Genomic DNA, 19,639 nt, shown 5'->3' with positions numbered 1-19,639 from the left:
GGTTTGACCTCGGTTTTGACCTTTTGACGTTTATCAGTTCTAGTTTTTTCCATCGTATCGATGTTTTCGTGTGTCAACAAAAATATTTTCACGAAAACTTTAAATTCCTTGATAACAGTTGCCTCTAAAAATTACATAAAATCCTGGGACCTAAAACCGAAGTACGTAAGTACTTAGACTACCTACCTCACTAAATAAACTGTGACCATACCTATTTCAAAATATAACTTAAAATATTATCTGTTCGGTAACCTCAACCTTAAATAATATTTTCGTAGAGATTTATGTTTGATTATTTAGTAATTAAATTACTGACCAATTAAAAAGATTGCAAAGAGAAAGATAGTGGTTTGTTTTGAAGTTGCACCTGATAGAAGCCGATAGTGCGTGTATCTATATTATTATTATGTTACGTTTCTTCCCGGCCGGTTCATGATAGGTTAATATTTTATGAATTTTAAAGTTTATGAAGATTGAACTTGCTAAGTTTTAGCAAAAATCACTCTGATCACCTTTTATTGAAGTACAATAAGCACAGGGTAAAGAGAAACTTCATACACTCAGACGACAGTCAGACAGCAATCATGTGAGGCAAGATAGGGGATGGCAAGGGTATACCCAACAAAATAAACATTTGTCTCACAGTACAGTAATTACATGAGACTTTTTTTTAACTGATTTTATGGCTCTGGGTTTACATAACATTGACATCTACAGCTAGCAGCTAAAATCGTTATCTAAGACTCTGGCAGATTCAAGAGATTCTGGATTTCTGCCTTGCGGAAGCAGGATACAGATAATAATTGAACAGTCACCTATTCTTTCCAGCGATGCACCAATTTTTCCCCTCTGCGCTGATTTTTGCTCAACTTATTTGCAGGTCACTATGTTTGTGCTGTGTCAATAGTGTATAGAAGCAGTGTTACTATAGTGTGTTTGCAATTTACAGTACTTATATAAGTCACCAACACCAACTAAAACCGACTAAAACCCTTAAGTTCTTCAAAGTGTGGTGTTACATTTTCACTTTTCAATTAAGTCTATAAAAAATAGAAATTACGCTATGTGGCTCATATTTTTTTGGAACATCCACATTGGAACATACACATCATCTAATCTCAGCTTGCCAGGATGTTAGAGACTTTATGGATCACCTTGTATAATTTGACAATATTTATTTTTTTATTTTTATTTTCTTAAAAAGAATATTAGCCATGTTAAATGACTAATATTCCCCTTTTTCTCTCCTACTAAGTGTCAGGCTTGTGCTAGGAGTAGGTACGACAATAGTGCAACGGGCGGGGTTTGAACCGTCGACTTTTCGGTTTTCAGACCACTCCTTTACCGGTTGAGCTATTGAGGCTCTGTTGATGAACATAGCATGTCCATCATTTTATAATTATTCATAGTCATTGGTTAAAGCAGATATGACTTACATGAGAGTGTACCTATTTTAAATAAAATTACCTAATTGCAGGCTTGTATCCACCTCTGCAGCAATGTCTAAGTCGGCTCTGGTGATCCTGGCGCAAGGTGCTGAAGAGATGGAGACTGTCATCACGGTGGACATGCTGAGAAGGGGTGGGGTAAGATAAACTGCTACTTGTATTATTATACTGGCTTCCCACTGTGTGTGATTCTGCCTATTATTACACATAGTCGGATGGTCACGCACATCCGCGCACCGCACGCAAGGCTCTACCAACAGTGCGTTCCTATGTGAGTCTTGGAATTGGAAGGTGTTCTTACCCTTGACAGACGATACCCATCCCATGGTGCATCAATGCGGGCTGGTCCGCGTCCGTCCGCAATGTCACGCACCTTGGGAAGCAAGTACCTATTAATACTATGCTAGAGTTATGATTTTAGCAAGCTATATTTATTTTGTCTGTTTCCTAATAAATTCCAAAGATTTCAGCATGCTATATTAATTTGTTGTACATTCGTCTGGTAACTTCCGGTTGTGATTTTAGCAGGCTATATATTTTGCCTAAATGTACATTTATCAGTTTCCTGGTAACTTCCAGAGTTTTTTTTTTGTTTGAAATACAAATATATTTTTTTCAGATTGATAGTTTGTGAATGCAATAAACCACATACAAATTTCAGGTGACAGTGACTTTGGCTGGTCTGGATGGATCTGAACCAGTTCTGTGCTCAAGACAAGTGACACTGGTGCCCGACCTGTCACTATCTGATGCCCTCGCTAAGACACCACAATATGATGCAGTGAGTGCATTTATTTAATTTAAAAATTAACAACCATCTGTGGCTTTGAAATCGAAAATACAGGGTGTAAGCAGCAAAAACGAAGACAGGTGATTGTACCCATACTACAAAAAAAATATCGAAAGCTCTGACTAACACTGACACTAGAGGTCAATGAACGTAGCGTAGATAAGTGCCGCGTCGTAGGTGAGGCATTAATCTCGAGTTTTGCATGCCATACATTGCCAGTTTGAAAAATACTAAATCAACTACAAGTATACTGTATAAGGCTATCCATGATATTGGATTGTGTTCTAATTATTGCACTCTTCATTATATGCTTCTTCGTTTAAGTGAATGAATCATGAATCGGTAATGAAATGAACCTGTATGAATGCAGGTAATACTGCCAGGAGGTCTGGAAGGTTCAGACCGTCTCTCAAAGTCTGGTGTGGTGGGAACTCTTCTCAAAGACCACGAGAAAACTGGCAAGATTGTGGCTGCTATTTGTGCTGGTAAGGTGGCATCACTACCCATATTATATCAAATCAAATTTCTTTATTTTGAATATGGGTAAACAGTGGAGATGTTACAAAGACAAAAATAATAAATGAGAGCATGTTTGTTTGTTCTCCATATACGCCGCGATGTATTGTCGTGATTTTTGCATAATATGGACATAATACATCGGAAAACTGTGGTTAAAGATTGGAGAGTGACATAGGGTAATTTTTTTTTACTACTGGTTATCCTAGAAAATCAAAAAGTTCCTAGATGATTTTGAAAAACCTGAATCCACGAAATCGCACTCATTAACTAGTTACTAGTCTAAGGTATTATGACGATTCAAAGGCACTTGTACAAGTGTATTTGAATTTAAAAAAAATTCTGTATGTATGAAAGATAATTATTTGAGAACGGTTCGACCAATTTGGCTCAACAAGCTGTCAAACGCCCATTGATACATTGATCAGACCTATTAATTCTATATTAATAATTCATAAGGTTTGTAACAATTTTTTTTCAGCCCCAACAGCATTCGTGGCACACGGCGTGGCTAAAGGCAAGCGTGTGACGTCCTACCCGTCTACCAAGGAGAAGATTACATCGGACTACACCTATGTAGAGGGAGAACGAGTGGTCGTGGATGGCAACATTGTTACTAGCCGGGTGAGTGTTGCCAGAGGTGTGACAATTTTACTTCTAAAATATGAGTGAAGGTACAAAGGTACAGTGCCTGGAAAACAACTTGAACATTGACTCGATTGGCTGGCGGATGGCGGGAGTATGCGATTGGTTGATCCGTCGGCGCAGGTACATATAGATTGTTTCAACGAATAGTTCCTATGGAGTTATGTTGGCTCCCCTGTCTGTCTAAGTCATTGGCACCATATTAGCATGAGAAGACGCAGATTTAGTTTATTTTCATTTGATTTTCATTTCATTCATTCATGAAAATCAAATGAAAATAAAACAGACAGGGGAGCCAACATAACGCCATAGGAACTATTCCTTGAAACGATCTATACCATTGGTTGATAAGTCTAGTCTCTTTCTGGACTCGTTAACTTTCGCGCACTACGCCGCTAATTATAAGTTTCCTATGCAAGTGTCATTTCTCATTCAAAGAGTTGCATCGAAATATGGGCATTTGCATCGAAAGTAGTTTCGATAACTACGTTTCGCTACTAGATGGCATTAACAGTTGCTTGAGTACTGAATAAAATACATGTGTTTCAAATCTTGGCAGGTTGTTCTACGACAATATGGTTCAATACATCTTGTTGATTTCATTTGGTGTTTTCATTATATTAAAACCAGGGAGACCCAGGTTCGAATCCTGCCGGTTCCACAATTTTAAACATGTGTTTAAAAATTACTTAAAAATTTCCTTGAAGTTAGGTAAAAACACTATCATAAAAATTATGAAGGAATTTTACCTTCCAGGGCCCTGGAACAGCTTACTGGTTTGGCTTGAAGCTGATTGAGATGCTGACTGGCAAGGAAAAGGCTGACCAGGTCGAGAAAGGAATGATTATCTCAGGCTACTAACCCCCAAACCAAACCATATCAAAAACGATACAGCAATCTGATAGTATATGTATAAGTGAAAAGTGATAATTGGCTTGTAAATTGTTTGCATAATATTTTTGTGATAATTGATTCCATCACAATAAAGATTTAATTGATTAAACTATTTCTAAAAAACTCTGTTTGTTTTATAATCACCATCAGCCTGTGGACGTCCACTGTTGGACATAGGCCTTCCCTATAGAGCTGGATGGGGAAGGCTGAGGACCGGGTGTGGTGGCGCACCCGGTCCTCAGCCTTCCCCATCCAGCCACTTCCCGCCAGCCGCTTTATATCGTCGGTCCATCGTGCTGGAGGGCGTCCCAAACGCGTTTGTTTTATAGCAATTGGTTTTTTTATATTATATGGTTTACAGAAGTTCGTCCATGCTCTAGGGACAAAATAGTAGCTTGTTTCTATACTACAATTTCTTTCATAGATCGACATCCCTAACCAAAACCCCTTTGTCGACCTTTTTTAATTCCCAAACTATCTTATGACCAAATTTTATCAAAATCAGTTCAGCGCTTTAGCCGCGAAAAGGTAGAAACAGACCTTTTTGGTGTCGTATACAAATACAATCTATCTGTGGAAGGAAAAAAGAGAGGACGACCAAAGAAAAGGTGGATGGATTGCGTAAAAGAGGATATGCGTATAAAAGGGGTGGATGATACCATACGTTGACGGATGACAGAAGAGTGGAAGAAGACATGTTGTGCCGACCCCACGTAGCGTTGGATAGGGTCAAGAAGAGAAAGACAATACAAATACAGTCTATTACTGATTTTCAATGTATAAACAAAATAAGTTTATTCTGTATGTACATCTGTCAGGTGGTTCCAACTTCCAAATCAGCAGTCCTGTAGACACATAGGCCTCCAACCTTTTCCACTCCCGCCTATTTCTCACAGTTCTAATCCACATTGATGCCTTAAACTAAAGGATGCCCGCGACTTCGTCCGCGTGGATTTAGGTTTTTAAAGATCCCGTGGGAACTGTTTGATTTTCCGGGATAAAAAGTTGCCTATGTCCGTCCCGGGATATAAGCTAACCCTGTACCAAATTTCGTCAGAAGCGGTTAATCTGTTGGGCCGTGAAAAGGTAGCAGACAGACAGACAAACACACTTTCGCATTTATAATATTAAGTACAGAGTACTAGAGGATGCCCGCGGCTTCGCCCGCCTGGATTTCGTTAAATCCCGCAGGAACTCTTTGATTTTCCGGGATAAAAAGTAGCCTATGTCCTTCCCCAGGATGTAGCCCATGTCTGTGCCAAACATCAAAATCGGTTCAGCGGTTGGGCCGTGAAAACGTAGCAAACAGACAGACAGACACACTTTCGCATTTATAATATTAGTATGGATGAATTAAATTAAAATCCAATGTTTTAGTAAATATTTTTTATTACAGTTACAGTAAAAAAACAATATAATAGCACATTTTAAATAATATTAATGACTGAGAATATTTTAACTAAATAAAATAAATGCATTTTTAATTATTGAGAGCATGCAAATTTTTGTCTTATTGAAGTGCTTATAACTTCTTGCAAAATATTTTATATTCGCCTTTATTTTATTCCCGCGTAAATAAGTCTTCTATTTGTCTATGGATGATTTGTATTATAAAGTGAGTTGTAAAAGTTACGAGTTGTGATGTATTTTTCAAAGGTTTTTTGAAATAAAACTTCTTCAGGCAACTTGCAAGATCTTTGACGGACAGAAGTAACGTTCGCATTTAAAATGGCCACAAAACAGAACAGCTGTTTTGAGGCCGTCATATTACATATTAATTTTTCGAGAAGTTTTAAAATACTGCTAAATTCTAACGACAATTTTAATCGTAATATCCACTATCTATCAAAGTTTTACTTCAAATCACCCAACCCACTATACTCTGTCCACGGAGAGAAGTTAGTGTATACGCCTCTCTCTGTTACGTAATCCCGTACAAATGACAAAGACAAAAAGCTCAGTGGGCGTTAACCATTTTGAGATATATACATACTTATTTTCTACAAACTACAGAGTGGCTAACAAATTATTCGAATCAACTAAAATCACAATTCTTTTCGCATACTTGAGTAAAGTTACAATAATAATGTCAGTTCATGCGAGACGCTAATAAATAATAATTAATACAATGATTAAATCCTTCATTAAAGTCAGCAAGGATGTGCTGTATGATGAAACCAGAGGATGAAACATACTTTTGAACCTATGTAATCGAGTATTTTGTATTAAGTATCAATAATTACAGGCAAAAACTATACACTTCACTGATCATTCTAGATTCCACCTTCGTTTCTTTTTTCTAATACCCATTTTCATTCAAATTGGCTTAAAATACGTTAGTTACTAATACCAGAGTGAACTAAAGTGAGGGAATTCTCGGTTCGATCCTGAATCGACGATATGTCAAATATTAGGCTATGGTGACGTAAAATAGGGCTACCGGCGTCAAATGTACTAACATTTGACGTCTGCCAGTGACTCCAAAGCCTCGACATTTTGTTAGAAGTTCCCTAACTTTCGCGAACTGTGCTACTACTAAACGAGGAATACTTGCGTCAGCACCAAAAATATATTACTTCTCATACGTATGTTATGTTCCTTAACTCTAAAAAAATTCTATTCTATTCTATTGAAAATCGATTCTCAAAATTGAAACGATTACTTTACTTCAGATGCAAAATAATCGTGCTCTTCTAAATAAGCCTAATGTTTTGAGTAATTAAGAACTATGAGATTCAGTTCGGAATTTTACCAATTATCTAAGAAATCGTATCCAGTCTTTGGTAGGTTAGTGGTGTCTGTCAGGGTTTCCGTGGATTGGAAGTCTGTTCCTGATGAGGCTTGGCTTGACGATAACAGGCCGCGATTCTCTTCGGAAAGATCTGAAACAAAATAACAACACAAAATATTTAGCTTTATTGGGAAGTAAGCTCTCTTTGCGTGTTCTATCGCCTTTATATGTATATCCGAGTTTATTCGACTTGACAGGGTGAATACTTGGTTGATTGGTGGAATTTAAGCTTGACAGCATGATAAAATACAATAAGAAATAGGAGCGCAAGCGCAGCGAGCGCAAATTTTTTGATATACTTACAAAAAGATTGGTAAATTCGAGAACTAGTCATTATACAATTTAATAACAATTTTTCTGTCTGGGATTTCAGCTGATTGGAAAAGACTGAAAAAGATACGAAGGTATGACCCTGAGCCAAAAAATACGAATTTCGTACCATTTTCGCAACAGTATAACTCGTGTTGTTCGTAGGTAGGTATAATATAAACATTCCAACATCTAAAAGTGACTAAAGCAATAGTGTCACTGATTAAACAATGATGAACGCGATGACCCACGCAAATTAAATAACGGATCTGGTAGATACTGTTACGACTGAGATGCGCCGCTTAGTGAGCTTCCATTGCATTATAAAACTAGCCTCCGCCCGTGTCTTCACTTGGTGTGATGCCCGCGACTTCGCGTGGTTTAGGTTTTTAAATATCCCGTGGGAACTGTTTGATTTTCCGGGATAAGCTACCTTGGTACCAAACATACAAATCGGTTAAGCGAATGGGTTTTTGGGAATCCCGTGGGAACAGTTTGATTTTCCGGGATAAAATATAGCCTATATCCGTCCCCGGGATGTAAGCTAACCCTGTACCAAATTTCGTCAGAATCGGTTAAACTTTTGGGCCGTGAAAAGATAGCAAACAAGACAGTAACCCATAGCCGGCTCACTATAGAGCACGGGTTTCCTCTCAGAATGAGAAGGGGTTTGACAATAGTCTACCACGTTGGCCAAGCCAACATCTTCCTCAGCGCATTGGCTTGTAGGCTGGTCGGCCCTTTTTGGAGGACCTGGATTGCTGCACATGTAGGCGCTAGGGCGACTACAAGTTAGTTTTTAGTTAGAAGTAAGTACTAACATAGTTTTTAAGTTATGATCATTACTAACACTTTGAACTAGGAACTAATATAGTAAAATAGTGTAACTAACACATCTATGGACTGTAATGTCTGAAATAACTAGTGAAATAAATAGTTTATTTATTTATTTATAACTAGAGGATGCCCACGGCTCCGCCCGCGTGGATTTTGTTTTTTTTTTTAAATCCCGTAGGAACTCTTCAATTTTCCGGGATATAAAGTAGCCTATGTCCTACCCCGGAATGTATCCCAAGTCTGTACCAAAATTTCATTAAAGTCGGTTCAGTGTTTGGTCCATGAAAACGTAGCAGACAGACAGACACACTTTCGCATTTATAATATTAGTAAGGATAACAGTTTGTCCGCGCTTAGGCAATATTATAATACAATGATTTGATTATGCATTAACCACGCTTAGTCAATGTTTATCTAACAATGGAATGCACTGTGTGCGGTAGGGACGCATGTTGTTAAACAGCGATAGGACACGCTATGAGTAACGCTGATTGAATAATAACTGCTCATCATTACAATAGAACGCGATTAGAATACTATTAAGAGTCCGCTTCATCGAAGCGAGAACTCGTTGGTGGGTGGAACTGTATTACTGTTTCCACAGATGACGGAAACAACGTTATTTATGCGTTTCACTCTTTCACTCTAACCGCACCTCACCCCGAGAGAAGCCGGGGGAATGAATTTTGCTTGAGATTCAAGATTTTTTAGACAAAAACGGTAAAGGGAAAATTGCAAATCGACGTTTCGGATTACGTGAGTTGAGTCGTTGGGTCGAGTCACGTAGGGCTCGCCGTGAATGATACACAAACTAACGTTACAACTTGTAACTTGGCTGACTTGTAAGTTACAAGTCAGCCAAGTTTTAATTACAAACACTTGATACATTACACCAAAATGTTACAAGTCAGTCTCCAGCTTTAGACTCGACAGGGTGCTATGTATTGTGTGAAATGCGAAAGTGTTTGTTGTTTTGCCCTTCAATCACACCACAATGGATTGACGTGATCCGGTAAAAATCAGAAACCATGAATTACACAAAAAATATTTTTCAGAGTTTTCATGGTTATTGCAATTACTGTGATGAATGATCCATTTACATAGGCTCCCTCGACCTCGGCTTGTAGGTATGCAACGGCTGTTCTTTTAATATATTTACAAGGTTTAAGAAAAAGTTAAACTTACCATTATGAGATTTAGCTACGCTGCTTCTATAATCCTTATCAAACTTGCTTTCATTCTGTGGACTTTTGAAATTTGTTCTAAAGAAGTTCTCTGAGGAAGCCACAATCTGAGTCTGTGGTAGGATCGGCACCAAACTCTCCCGTTCCTCATCTTTAGACTTAAAGTTACCCATGAATTTACTTATAAAGCCTGTCGGGGAGATCACATCTCTCTCATGACTATCCTTTTCCTTGTATGTACTTTTTAATTCATGAGATTTCAATGCATTTTTTAGTTCGTTCACAACTTTTGAATGTGATAGTGCCAGTTCTGTCATAATAGGTGGTGGTGACGTACATTTAACATCCTTGGACACTCTATGCTCACTTAATACACATAAATTCAGTTGACTCTTTGTCTGGTATAAGAAGGGAGCAGAATGTTCATCTCTGTAAGACATATTCTCATCCTGTATAATCCTCAAACCATGTTCGCGACCGAAGAATGACATCAAATTGTCTTTACGAACAGGTGGATCATTTATATCAAAGTCTAGCGCATCCAGCAGGGCATATTTTAAAACAATTTCAGGTTTTATTATCGATTCATTTATTATTTCCGACTGTAACAAATAAAATAAGTTTTCTGATAGGAAATGTTAATAAAAACTGTACAGGTAAAATAAATTAAGTTCAACTCAATTAATTAGTTAATTATCATATCTAATATAATAAAATCATTTGTTCAATTAATCTATTTCCTGCTATTTTCTTATATAAAGTAAAAATATGTCAACCTAATTTTCAGTTATTGAAACAGATTAGATTAAAAATGAATTAAGTTAAAATACAACCAAATAGATTACTGGTATTCTAATATCTATAAATATTGTAAAAACAAAAAACTGGGTTTACCTTTTCCTTATCCGTGAGTGTATCCCAAATATTTTCATATGAGTTTTTAGCCTCCGTGATATCCTCGTGAATTTTGGAAGCTATTGGATTCATCGACCGAAAATACTCTTCCGCTAAAGCGCTCAACGCCATGTTAGCGTGGTAAAGTCTTTAATAAAAAAATATTCAATCGTTGTTACATTACTCACGTAGGTAATTATCGCAAAAAGTACTACTTTATGTTTCGCATTTATTGCGTTTATCACGTCTTACGAGTTGCGATTACAAATTGGGAAATGCAGACTGCAGTAACTAAAAACTAATGAGTTGCACCATTGGTCTGTGGTTGCACCCAGCTTGTGATCTGACATCTGTCAGTGAGGTCGATTCTGAAAAACCTGCATCAATCGTTATTACAATCGCAATGTTGCGATTGGCTGAATAAATGCTATTCTTGTTGCAACAATGCTTAATAGCCAATAGTGAGCGAGCATTAAACAATCAGAGGTGATTGCGATCGTGACATTGTAGCTGTCATTCTACCGCATGAGTCTCTTCGTAAATCGTATGTCATTTCATCTTGATTCTTGATCTATGCCCTGTGCACCTGTGGTTGCACTCGGTTGCACTACGTATAACGTAGTGATTACATACTCTTTGGCACTTCGCTTGAAATATTGGTATGTCAAAATATCGATATTTTGTTTTCAATATATCGAAATCAATGTTAATATTTGAAATATATACATCGATATGCTATAAATCTCTCTATGCTATAAATAGAGATACTTTTGGCACAGTACATTTTGGCATTTCTGACATCCGATCCCTAGAATTCATCATCACACTATCACCACATCACCAACCATCACCAAATCCGTAACTATGCAACCCGTAACTTTTTACTCTTTCTCGGTTTGAGCATAGATTATAATCTTAGATCGAGGCTTTATAATTAAAATTGTCTATGTTCCATATAACCTGAACAATTTTAGAAGACAAACTGTGCTATCCCTTTCTTCATGCTTCTTCCTATTATCGTATAGGTTAGAAAAAGATGTAAATACCTATTTTTAAGTCTTCGTATATAGCATATTTAATTCTGTGGCCGGTTAATATTTTTCTACAGGCGTTGCAAGGTAATCGAATTGAAAATGTCAAAATGGCTCTCGAAAGAGCTGTTTATATTGTGATTTTAACTCTAATAAGTAATATATTTTAAGATGAAAAGTTTCCAGTGAGCGTTTTAAATTATGTTACATAACACGGGCCCTTTCGGGCCGAACGACGTGCCGGTGAATGTAAATCCGCAACCAAACATGACCTCTATGAGTGGAAGGATGAATATCGGGAATAACTTGAACAACTTGGCAAAAATCCCGCAACAGTCGCCTCAGACGGCGAACCCGCACTTTAACTTACCGGATTATCCGACCTACGGGTTGAATATGAACGCAGGTTTGAGCCCATTTCAAAATTTTCACCATGTTGGTTTTCAACAAAATTCCATAGCCCAAAGTTCGATCCACGACAGCTGGCAGAATAATATGTTGCCTATGAATTTAAATATGCAGAGCGAGCATGCCATGCTAGGCTTTGCTCAATACGGCAAGCCTGATGTGAGCGAACAAAGCTTCAATAAGAGCATGCTAAATGTACCACAAGTGCACACAAAGGCTTTTCACAAACAAATGGGTATGGACGTTAACTATCACTACAATTTAAACCCTAGCTATCGACCGTACGCTGACTACAACTTAGATTTGAGTGCAAAACCCAAAACTGATGATGTCCGGCATTTTCTTGATCCGAATATCAGTAAAGAGCGTGCAGCGCTGAGTCCGCACTATTCAGAACAGATTGACTTGAGTAATAAACAGAAAATGCATAATTTCACTCGACCATACTTAGAAACTACAACAGCAAAATCTCTCATCCCGCAAAAACATGATACTAGCAGTGTAAATATAAATAATGAACTAAGTGCGCAGCTACAGAGGTCAAAAGACAAGCATCCATACTTTGACAATGCAAACAGTATAAAATCACAACTGAGTCTGGATAGTAGATATCGGGAAAGTGAGTTAGATTTATCTAAGTCTCTAAAACATAGTAACTTGAACAGTAACTACCAGAATTTAAGTGCAGATCATAGATTTTATAAGGACCAAGAGATACGGGCCCAGAGTAATGATGCCTTGTCGCGGTTCCATCTACCAAATAACTTAAACACCAATTTCGCAAGTATGACATCAGATCTAAGAATGTATAAGGATTCAAACCAACTACCCCAGAATTTAGAAAAGATTCTTGGCAAGCCGCAACCTGAAAATTTAAACACATCTTATCCTAGTGTCAATTCAGATCTCAGATATTATAAGGACAGAGAATCCAGGTCACAAAATCTGGAAGCTATATTAGCTAAAACTCAAAAACCAGAAAATTTAAATGCTAATTTCTCAAAACCTGAGAATTTAAATACCAATTTCTCAAAACCTGAGAGTTTAAACAGTAATTTCTCAAAACCTGAGAATTTAAACACTAATTTCTCAAAACCTGAAAACTTGAACACTAATTTCTCGAGTCCTACTTCTGAACATAGATTTCTAAGTGAAACAAAGTCAAGACCACAAATTGATGAAGATGCATTGCCAAAATTCCCACAAACACATGCAGATTTAGCAGCAAATTCCACAAAAGTTAGTTCTGACTTGAGTGTATATAAGGGTGACCCACAACCTCAACGGTTGGAAAATTCAGATCTAAGATATTATAAGGACAAAGAGGCCAGGTCACAAAATCTAGAAGCCATATTGTCTAAAACTCAAAAACCTGAAAATTCAAACACTGATTTACCAAAACCTGAAAATTTGATTACCAATTACCAAAGTGTTAACTCAGAATTAAGATTCTATAAAGACCAAGATTCTAGGCGCCGAAGTTTGGAGAATACTGTCAAGATGATTGAAAATATACTCTCACATTCATCAAATTCAAGAAAAAGTTCATCAACCTCCTATCCAAGCAAATCTTCAGATTCCGATCAGAATGTAGAAAAAGACAAACCTGAAATAAAAGATGCAGAGAATGATAGTTTAAATAAAAGTGATATCAACAACAGTAACACAACGGGCGAAGGCGACTCCAGTATTGATAATTTATCTAATTGTGATAAAACTGATGAATCCAATGCAAACACTAGCAATGAATTGGATGATAATGCAAATGAAGATGAGGAAATGGATGACAAAAATGAAAGTAATGATGAAAGTGAATCTGAATCTGAAACTGATGATGTTCATAATGAAGCTACTAACCAAAGTGAGAAACCAGCAATTAATACAACTGAAATAGTAAAGGAGGATGTAAAATCTGAGAGTGAAGAATCCTCATCAGATGAAGATGTCAAACCAATGGATCTGTTAAATGACAATGACATTAAAACAGAAGATAAATCTGACGAAGTTATCGTGAAAGTTGAAATTGTACCAAATCTCGTTGATGTGGAACATTTGAATCCGTTTTATAGGGATGTTTTTGGAATCCAAAGTGAGGATTTGGAAAATCATGATATTATTGATTCAGAGACCAGTATTACAGTTGCCAAGGAAGTTATCAGGAATGGTAAATATTAATAACTTTGATGTTCTTGCATGTCCCTGGTTTGTTAATAGGATTTTTTTTATATTTCATTACAAGTTAATCCTTTACTGTAGTGTCAGTTCTCACCTGGTGGTAAGTGATGATACAGTCTAAGATAAGGTAGTAGACTCACTTGGAATGTGTGTGGCAGTTTTTATTACACCTCTTATCAGTTTCTACTACTGGAACGCTAAATCTCTTGGAGGTACGGCTTTTGTTGGTAGGGTTGCAATCAGCCACGGCTATAGCCCCCCATCCAACCAGACCAGCGATTGCCTTTGCCAGGAATTGAATATGGGACCTCCCACTGAGGTCGCCATAATTCAAACGGTAAAATGGTGCCCTATTAGTGTCACTCTGTTGTCTGTCTGTCTGTGCGTCTTACAATATTATATCAAGTATAAGTAATTGCAGTCCTATGCATTGCTGGAGCAAGCTGCGCTTCAAATCAACACTTAAACATTCTTTGATTTCTTTCTTTGATTGTATAGTATACTTTTAATCGATCAAGAGAAAGGCTACTTATACTTAGCCTTCTAAACAATCACTTTTTTTTGGTTTCCTTTTTAGGAGCAGCAATCGAAGGAGCGTATTTGGAATGCCCTCACTGCAATCTATACTTTAATCATCCAAAGAGGTTCCTCATCCATACAAAATGGCACTCCTTTGGGCTGACCAATGAGAAGAGAATGGAGTTACAGAAAGAGAAGGAACTGCGAAAGCAGATACGGAAAGAGGCGAGAGTAATAGAGAGGATGAATCTGAGTGAAGTGAGTGATGTCACAACTCCAGGGAGAAAGTTTAACTGCAGGGATTGTGACAAAGTGTTTCTTGCCAAAGCCAGTTTGAAGAACCATCGGCAGAGGTGAGTTTGATTTCTCGTATAGGGTTCTGTACCTCAATAGGAAAAAAGGATCCCTTATAGGATCACTTGTATCAAAAATTTCGCGATTCACTTAGTTAATGAAATAAGAGACAAAGTGACCTTGGCTTCTATGCAAATGATGTGTCGGATCTTTCCCATAGATTCGTCAGCCAATAGGGAATTGCGTCAATTGATAGTTACAAATCCATCGTCCACAATGCACGTTGTAATATTGTAAGACAGATTAGCTAGAAATACTTTGCACAACTTCGCTTGGGTTACTTGTTTTTTTTTTTTTTAAATTATGTATATAGACTAGCGCTTGGCTGCAATCAGACCTGCTAGCAAGTGATGATGCAGCCTAAGATGGAGCGCGTTTGCCTAGAAGTTGCCTTGAAGTCAAGGTACCCATATTAAAAGTGGGAGGAAAAACTGATGCCGGAAGGGGATGATTTTTATGATCTTTTTTACTATCGTCATAGATATCACCCAACACGCATCCGCGATTGCAAAATCTGTGGCAAGACCATGCTGGGTTGGATGGCATTACGTGCACACATGACGACTCATACGTGCGAGTCTGGCTACCAGTGCGACAGCTGTCCTAAGCGATTCAAGCACCCGCACTCGCTGGCCAAGCACCGCGACACGCATCTAGTGAGTATTGTTACATCTACGCCTGACATAGTTCTGTCTGACTGATCTTACATCTAAGAGTGTGGACTACCATAGCAATTTATTTACGATAATGGATACCAGTTTCAAACTGACCAAAACAGTTGAAGCAAAATAGCACTCTTCTGTCGATTTCTGAGTATTTGGCGATTTTTACCAGGCTGGGCTCACTTGGCCCTAGAAATACACCTATGTCAATTTCAGTCAAACTCAAGAAATTTTGAAAATCTAAATCCACGTGGACGAAATCGCAAGCATCCGCTAGTTATTGACTTTCTGTCACTAGCTGATGCCCGCGACTTCGTTTGCGTGGATATAAGGATTTTTTAAAATCCCGTGGGAACTCTATGATTTTCCGGAATAAATAGTAGCCTAAGTATTAATCCAGGGTATAATCTATCTTCATTCTAAATTTCAGGCAAATCCGTCCAGTAGTTTTTGCGTGAAGGAGTAACAAACATACACACACGCATACATACATACACACAAACTTTCGCCTTTATAATATTATATAGTGTGATTAGTGTGAAGTGTGATTTTTGATTTTAAATACAAAATTTCTTAATTCCAAAGTGATGTAATGTTTCAGGAGAAAACACACGCGTGTCCGCAATGCCCCAAAAAGTTCGGCTCGGTGATGCTGCTCAACGTGCACTCGAAAACACACGAGCGCGCATTGCGCGGGGCCACGTTCCGCTGTACGTACTGCGGGAAAGGGTTCTTCGAGTCGTACAGCTTACAGGTAATCTGGATGTATTCTGGAAAGTATGGGTGATTCAAATCAAACAACTTGAAATCAAAAAAATCAAACCAAATCAAAATCAAAATCATTTGTTTACAAGTGTAAATTAAAAATTTATAACACCCCCGACAAGTGGTTACAGTAACTAGAAAAGAGCTGATAACTTTCAAACGGCTGAACCGATTTTCTTGGACTATTCCGCGCCTACGATCCAATGTATCTGAGTTTTCCAAAACATCATTTTCAAATAAATAATTATGTGTCTAGGGAACATCCATCTTGACACCTTGACATTTGTCAATTCACATAATTTTATGAACCTAACGGTTATCTAACCTTCTTTTCTACAAGAAAACTAGAAAAGAGCTGTTAACTTTTAAACGTCTGAACCAATTTTTTTGGAACACTCTCGATCAAGCCACCTTCCAAACAAAAAAAAGTAAATTAAAATCGGTTCATTCGTTTAGGCGCTACAATGCCACAGACAGATACACAGACACACAGATACACACGTCAAACTTATAACACCCCTCTTTTTGGGTCGGGGGTTAAAAATAGGTACTATTGTACCTATTGTTTGTCCGTTTTTTAGATTTGAAAGATGACGTAGTGGTGATAATTAATTACGTAAACTTAAAACTAAAGCTACGCGGGTTCCAAACATCTTATAATATCAATCATAATATATCATCTTTGAAATCTAACAATTTTGACCATCAAAAGGTGTACAATAGTACCTACTTTGAACAAATGATTTTGATTTTGAATCGCGGTATGTACCTGTTATTTACAATATAAAATGTCGTTAAACCACGAAATAAGTTTAAAATCAGTAGAGCTACTATCCTGTGCTTGTACTCCAAAGGTGCACGAGAGAACGCACCGCAACGAGCGGCCGTACCTGTGCGAGATATGCAACACAAGCTTCGGCACCAACTCCAGCCTGAAGAGACATTTGAAAGTCGTGAGTATCTATCCGTCTATCCAAAGCTCTCTATCTACCCACGGAAAGAAGTTAGTTTAAGGCTCTTTCTACTAACTACTTTCCGTTGATGAAATATATGTACAAACATAATTTTCAAAAACATTCGAAAACATAGTTTCGTTTGTGATGTTTGACGACTCTAAATGGTTAACGCCCACTGACATTTTCGTCTCTGCCATTTGTATGGGATTACGTAACAGAGAGCTTTATACTAACTTCTTTCAGTAGATAGAATACATTTCCCCCCTCGCCATTTTAATATCGAACCGCGAGTTTTTTTGCTGATGCATTCTAAGATGGAAGCGGGCTAACTTGGATGGGGTGTGATGATTTCATGAAATCCACAATCCTGATCGGTTTCTGCACAGCATCATACCGTTTGTTTGTTGTCTGTGTGTATATCCGTCTGTCTGGTTTATGAATCACCTATTTTTCTTTGATTTTACGTCAGCCATAGCCTAATATTTGACTTATCGTCGATTCATGATTCTCTAATTTTTTTTTAAAAAGAATATTAGCCATGTTAAATGACTAATATTCCCCTTTCCTCTCCAACTAAGCGTCAGGCTTGTGCTAGGAGTAGGTACGACAATAGTGCAACGGGCGGGGTTTGAACCGTCGACTTCTCGGTTTTCAGTCCACTCCTTTACCGGTTGAGCTATTGAGGCTCAAATTGAAATTCAAATTTACTCTGCCTGTAAAGAATTCGATTCGCATTTGACCAGTTGTTCATTTTGCAGTCGCACAGTACGTCAAAGCCGTTCGAGTGCTCGACGTGCCACCGCTCGTTCATCTCGGAGGCGATCCGCGACCGCCACGCGATGCGTAACCATGGCAACCCGGAGGACTTCAAGTTCGTCTGCAAACAGTGCCCGTGCAAGTACCTGAAGCTCAAAGACCTGAGGAAACACATGTACAAAGTACACCCCAAAGGCAAGAGGAAGAAAAAGGGGCAGTCCGATTCCGAATAAACCGTTTTAAAATCGTGTTTTGCGCATCAATATTTTTTGTTAATCGATTTTAATGAGCGATTTAGTGAATCGATTTTTAATAATCGATTATGGAGAATCGATTTTCAATAGCCCATTTGTATAATAGTTGTAACCATGGCAACCCGGAGGACTTCAAGTTCGTCTGCAAACAGTGCCCGTGCAAGTACTTGAAGCTCAAAGACCTGAGGAAACACATGTACAAAGTACACCCCAAAGGCAAGAGGAAGAAAAAGGGGCAGTCCGATTCCGAATAAACCGTTTTAAAATCGTGTTTTGCGCATCAATATTTTTTATTAATCGATTTTAATGAGCGATTTAGTGAATCGATTTTGAATAATCGATTATTGGGAATCGATTTTCAATAGTCCATTTGTAAATAATTGTAACCATGGCAACCCGAAGGACTTGGAATTTGTGCCCCTACAAGATGCAAATCAAAGACTAGGAAACAACATGTACAAAGTAACTACACCACAAAGGTTTGCTCTCGATTTTGTTGGTCGCTTTTTTAATAATAATTGTTAAAAATCGATTTCTATAATAAATAATCGACCTATAACAATCTGGAGCACTTCTGTATGCAGATTGCAAAACTTGAGGAAACTCATTTACAAAATACACTCCGAGAGCTAGTGGAAGAAAAAGGGGCAATATAAAATCGATTCTTTTGTTTCAATTTTTTATTACTTAATCGATTGAATTAATTGACTTTTTTATTAATTTAATTGATTTAGTAAGTCGATTTTTAACCAACCGATTTTGTAATACCTGATTGTTATATTGTTATTGAATCGATTTTTGTGAATCAGTTATTGGATGATCGATTTGCTATCGCATCGGTTTTATAATGTTGGTTTGGTTTATTTCCATAGTATATTCTTTTCGTTAGATTATTCTGTTTTTATGCAAGCCGATTTTATAGGTAAAGCGTGTAATCGATTATCGAAAATCGATGGTAATAGGCTACACACAAGTATTGAAAGTCAAAATTAAAAAGTTAGTTCCCGAATTTTTAAATAACAAAATTAAGTAAGGGTTTAAATAGTAATTAATTAGTGAAAAAGATATAAAATATAAAATAATGTAAGTTGAATATTCCAACAATTTTTTTTGATCTTGCTAGAATAAAACGCCTATTATCAAATTTTCTAGGTGTTAGGTAAATATTTGAAAAAAAAATAGTCGATAAAATAAATAGTGAATTTAACACTAATTCTATTCCTCTGATTTATTTAAATTAAATGAAAACTTTAAAATTCTAAGGGATAAGTATTGGCTTGCAAGTTGCAATTAATATTGCTTTATAGGGCCATACCTAAAGAGCGCCAATGGGACTCTATTACTAGCTTCCGCTGTCCGTCTGTCTGTCAACGGGCTGTATCTCGTGAACCTTTATAGGTAACAACCTAATTTTTAAAATGGTCGCCAAAAAAAATTCAATTGTGCTACTT

At 37.4% G+C, this 19,639-nt stretch overlaps 3 protein-coding genes across 7 annotated transcripts in view; 2 read left to right on the top strand and 1 right to left on the bottom strand.

The window, feature by feature from the left end:
* The window catches only part of LOC123871244 (uncharacterized protein C1orf198 homolog), a 504,106-nt gene extending 493,456 nt beyond the window's left edge, over positions 1-10,650 (bottom strand). Inside the window, exons 1-3 of the mRNA XM_045914937.1 lie at positions 10,309-10,650; positions 9,416-10,016; positions 6,317-7,175 (exon numbers count right to left, since the gene is read on the bottom strand). Of these exons, the coding sequence (XP_045770893.1) occupies positions 7,042-7,175; positions 9,416-10,016; positions 10,309-10,440 (867 nt within the window). The 5' untranslated portion in view covers positions 10,441-10,650 and the 3' untranslated portion in view covers positions 6,317-7,041. The remainder of the gene's footprint in view (positions 1-6,316; positions 7,176-9,415; positions 10,017-10,308) is intronic.
* Positions 15-4,405, top strand: LOC123871248 (protein dj-1beta-like). Of its 4 annotated transcripts, none has more exons than XM_045914944.1 (7): positions 56-165; positions 829-880; positions 1,478-1,586; positions 2,110-2,229; positions 2,609-2,723; positions 3,236-3,378; positions 4,156-4,405. In XM_045914944.1, exons 2-7 carry the CDS (start codon positions 831-833, stop codon positions 4,258-4,260), a joined length of 642 nt encoding a protein of 213 aa, XP_045770900.1. In that variant the 5' UTR covers positions 56-165; positions 829-830; the 3' UTR covers positions 4,261-4,405. The 4 variants fall into 4 exon arrangements, with proteins under 4 accessions (XP_045770898.1, XP_045770902.1, XP_045770900.1 ...); XM_045914943.1 differs by having other exon boundaries at positions 73-161; XM_045914942.1 differs by lacking the exon at positions 829-880 and having other exon boundaries at positions 15-161.
* A 726-nt stretch (positions 10,651-11,376) lies between the features above and the next one.
* Positions 11,377-19,356, top strand: LOC123871352. 2 transcript variants are annotated; one of them, XM_045915110.1, is made up of 7 exons: positions 11,377-13,911; positions 14,500-14,794; positions 15,277-15,451; positions 16,059-16,211; positions 17,077-17,175; positions 17,937-18,041; positions 18,317-19,356. In XM_045915110.1, the coding sequence occupies exons 1-7, from the start codon at positions 11,541-11,543 to the stop codon at positions 18,440-18,442; spliced, it is 3,324 nt and encodes a 1,107-aa protein (XP_045771066.1). In that variant the 5' UTR covers positions 11,377-11,540; the 3' UTR covers positions 18,443-19,356. The 2 variants fall into 2 exon arrangements, with proteins under 2 accessions (XP_045771066.1, XP_045771065.1); XM_045915109.1 differs by having other exon boundaries at positions 11,378-13,911; positions 17,937-18,437.
* Positions 19,357-19,639: the final 283 nt, after the last annotated feature.

The sequence above is a fragment of the Maniola jurtina genome, chromosome 13 (assembly GCF_905333055.1).
Source record: "Maniola jurtina chromosome 13, ilManJurt1.1, whole genome shotgun sequence".
Taxonomy (NCBI): Eukaryota; Metazoa; Arthropoda; class Insecta; order Lepidoptera; family Nymphalidae; genus Maniola; species Maniola jurtina.
This window is presented reverse-complemented; position numbering and strand designations above follow the sequence as displayed.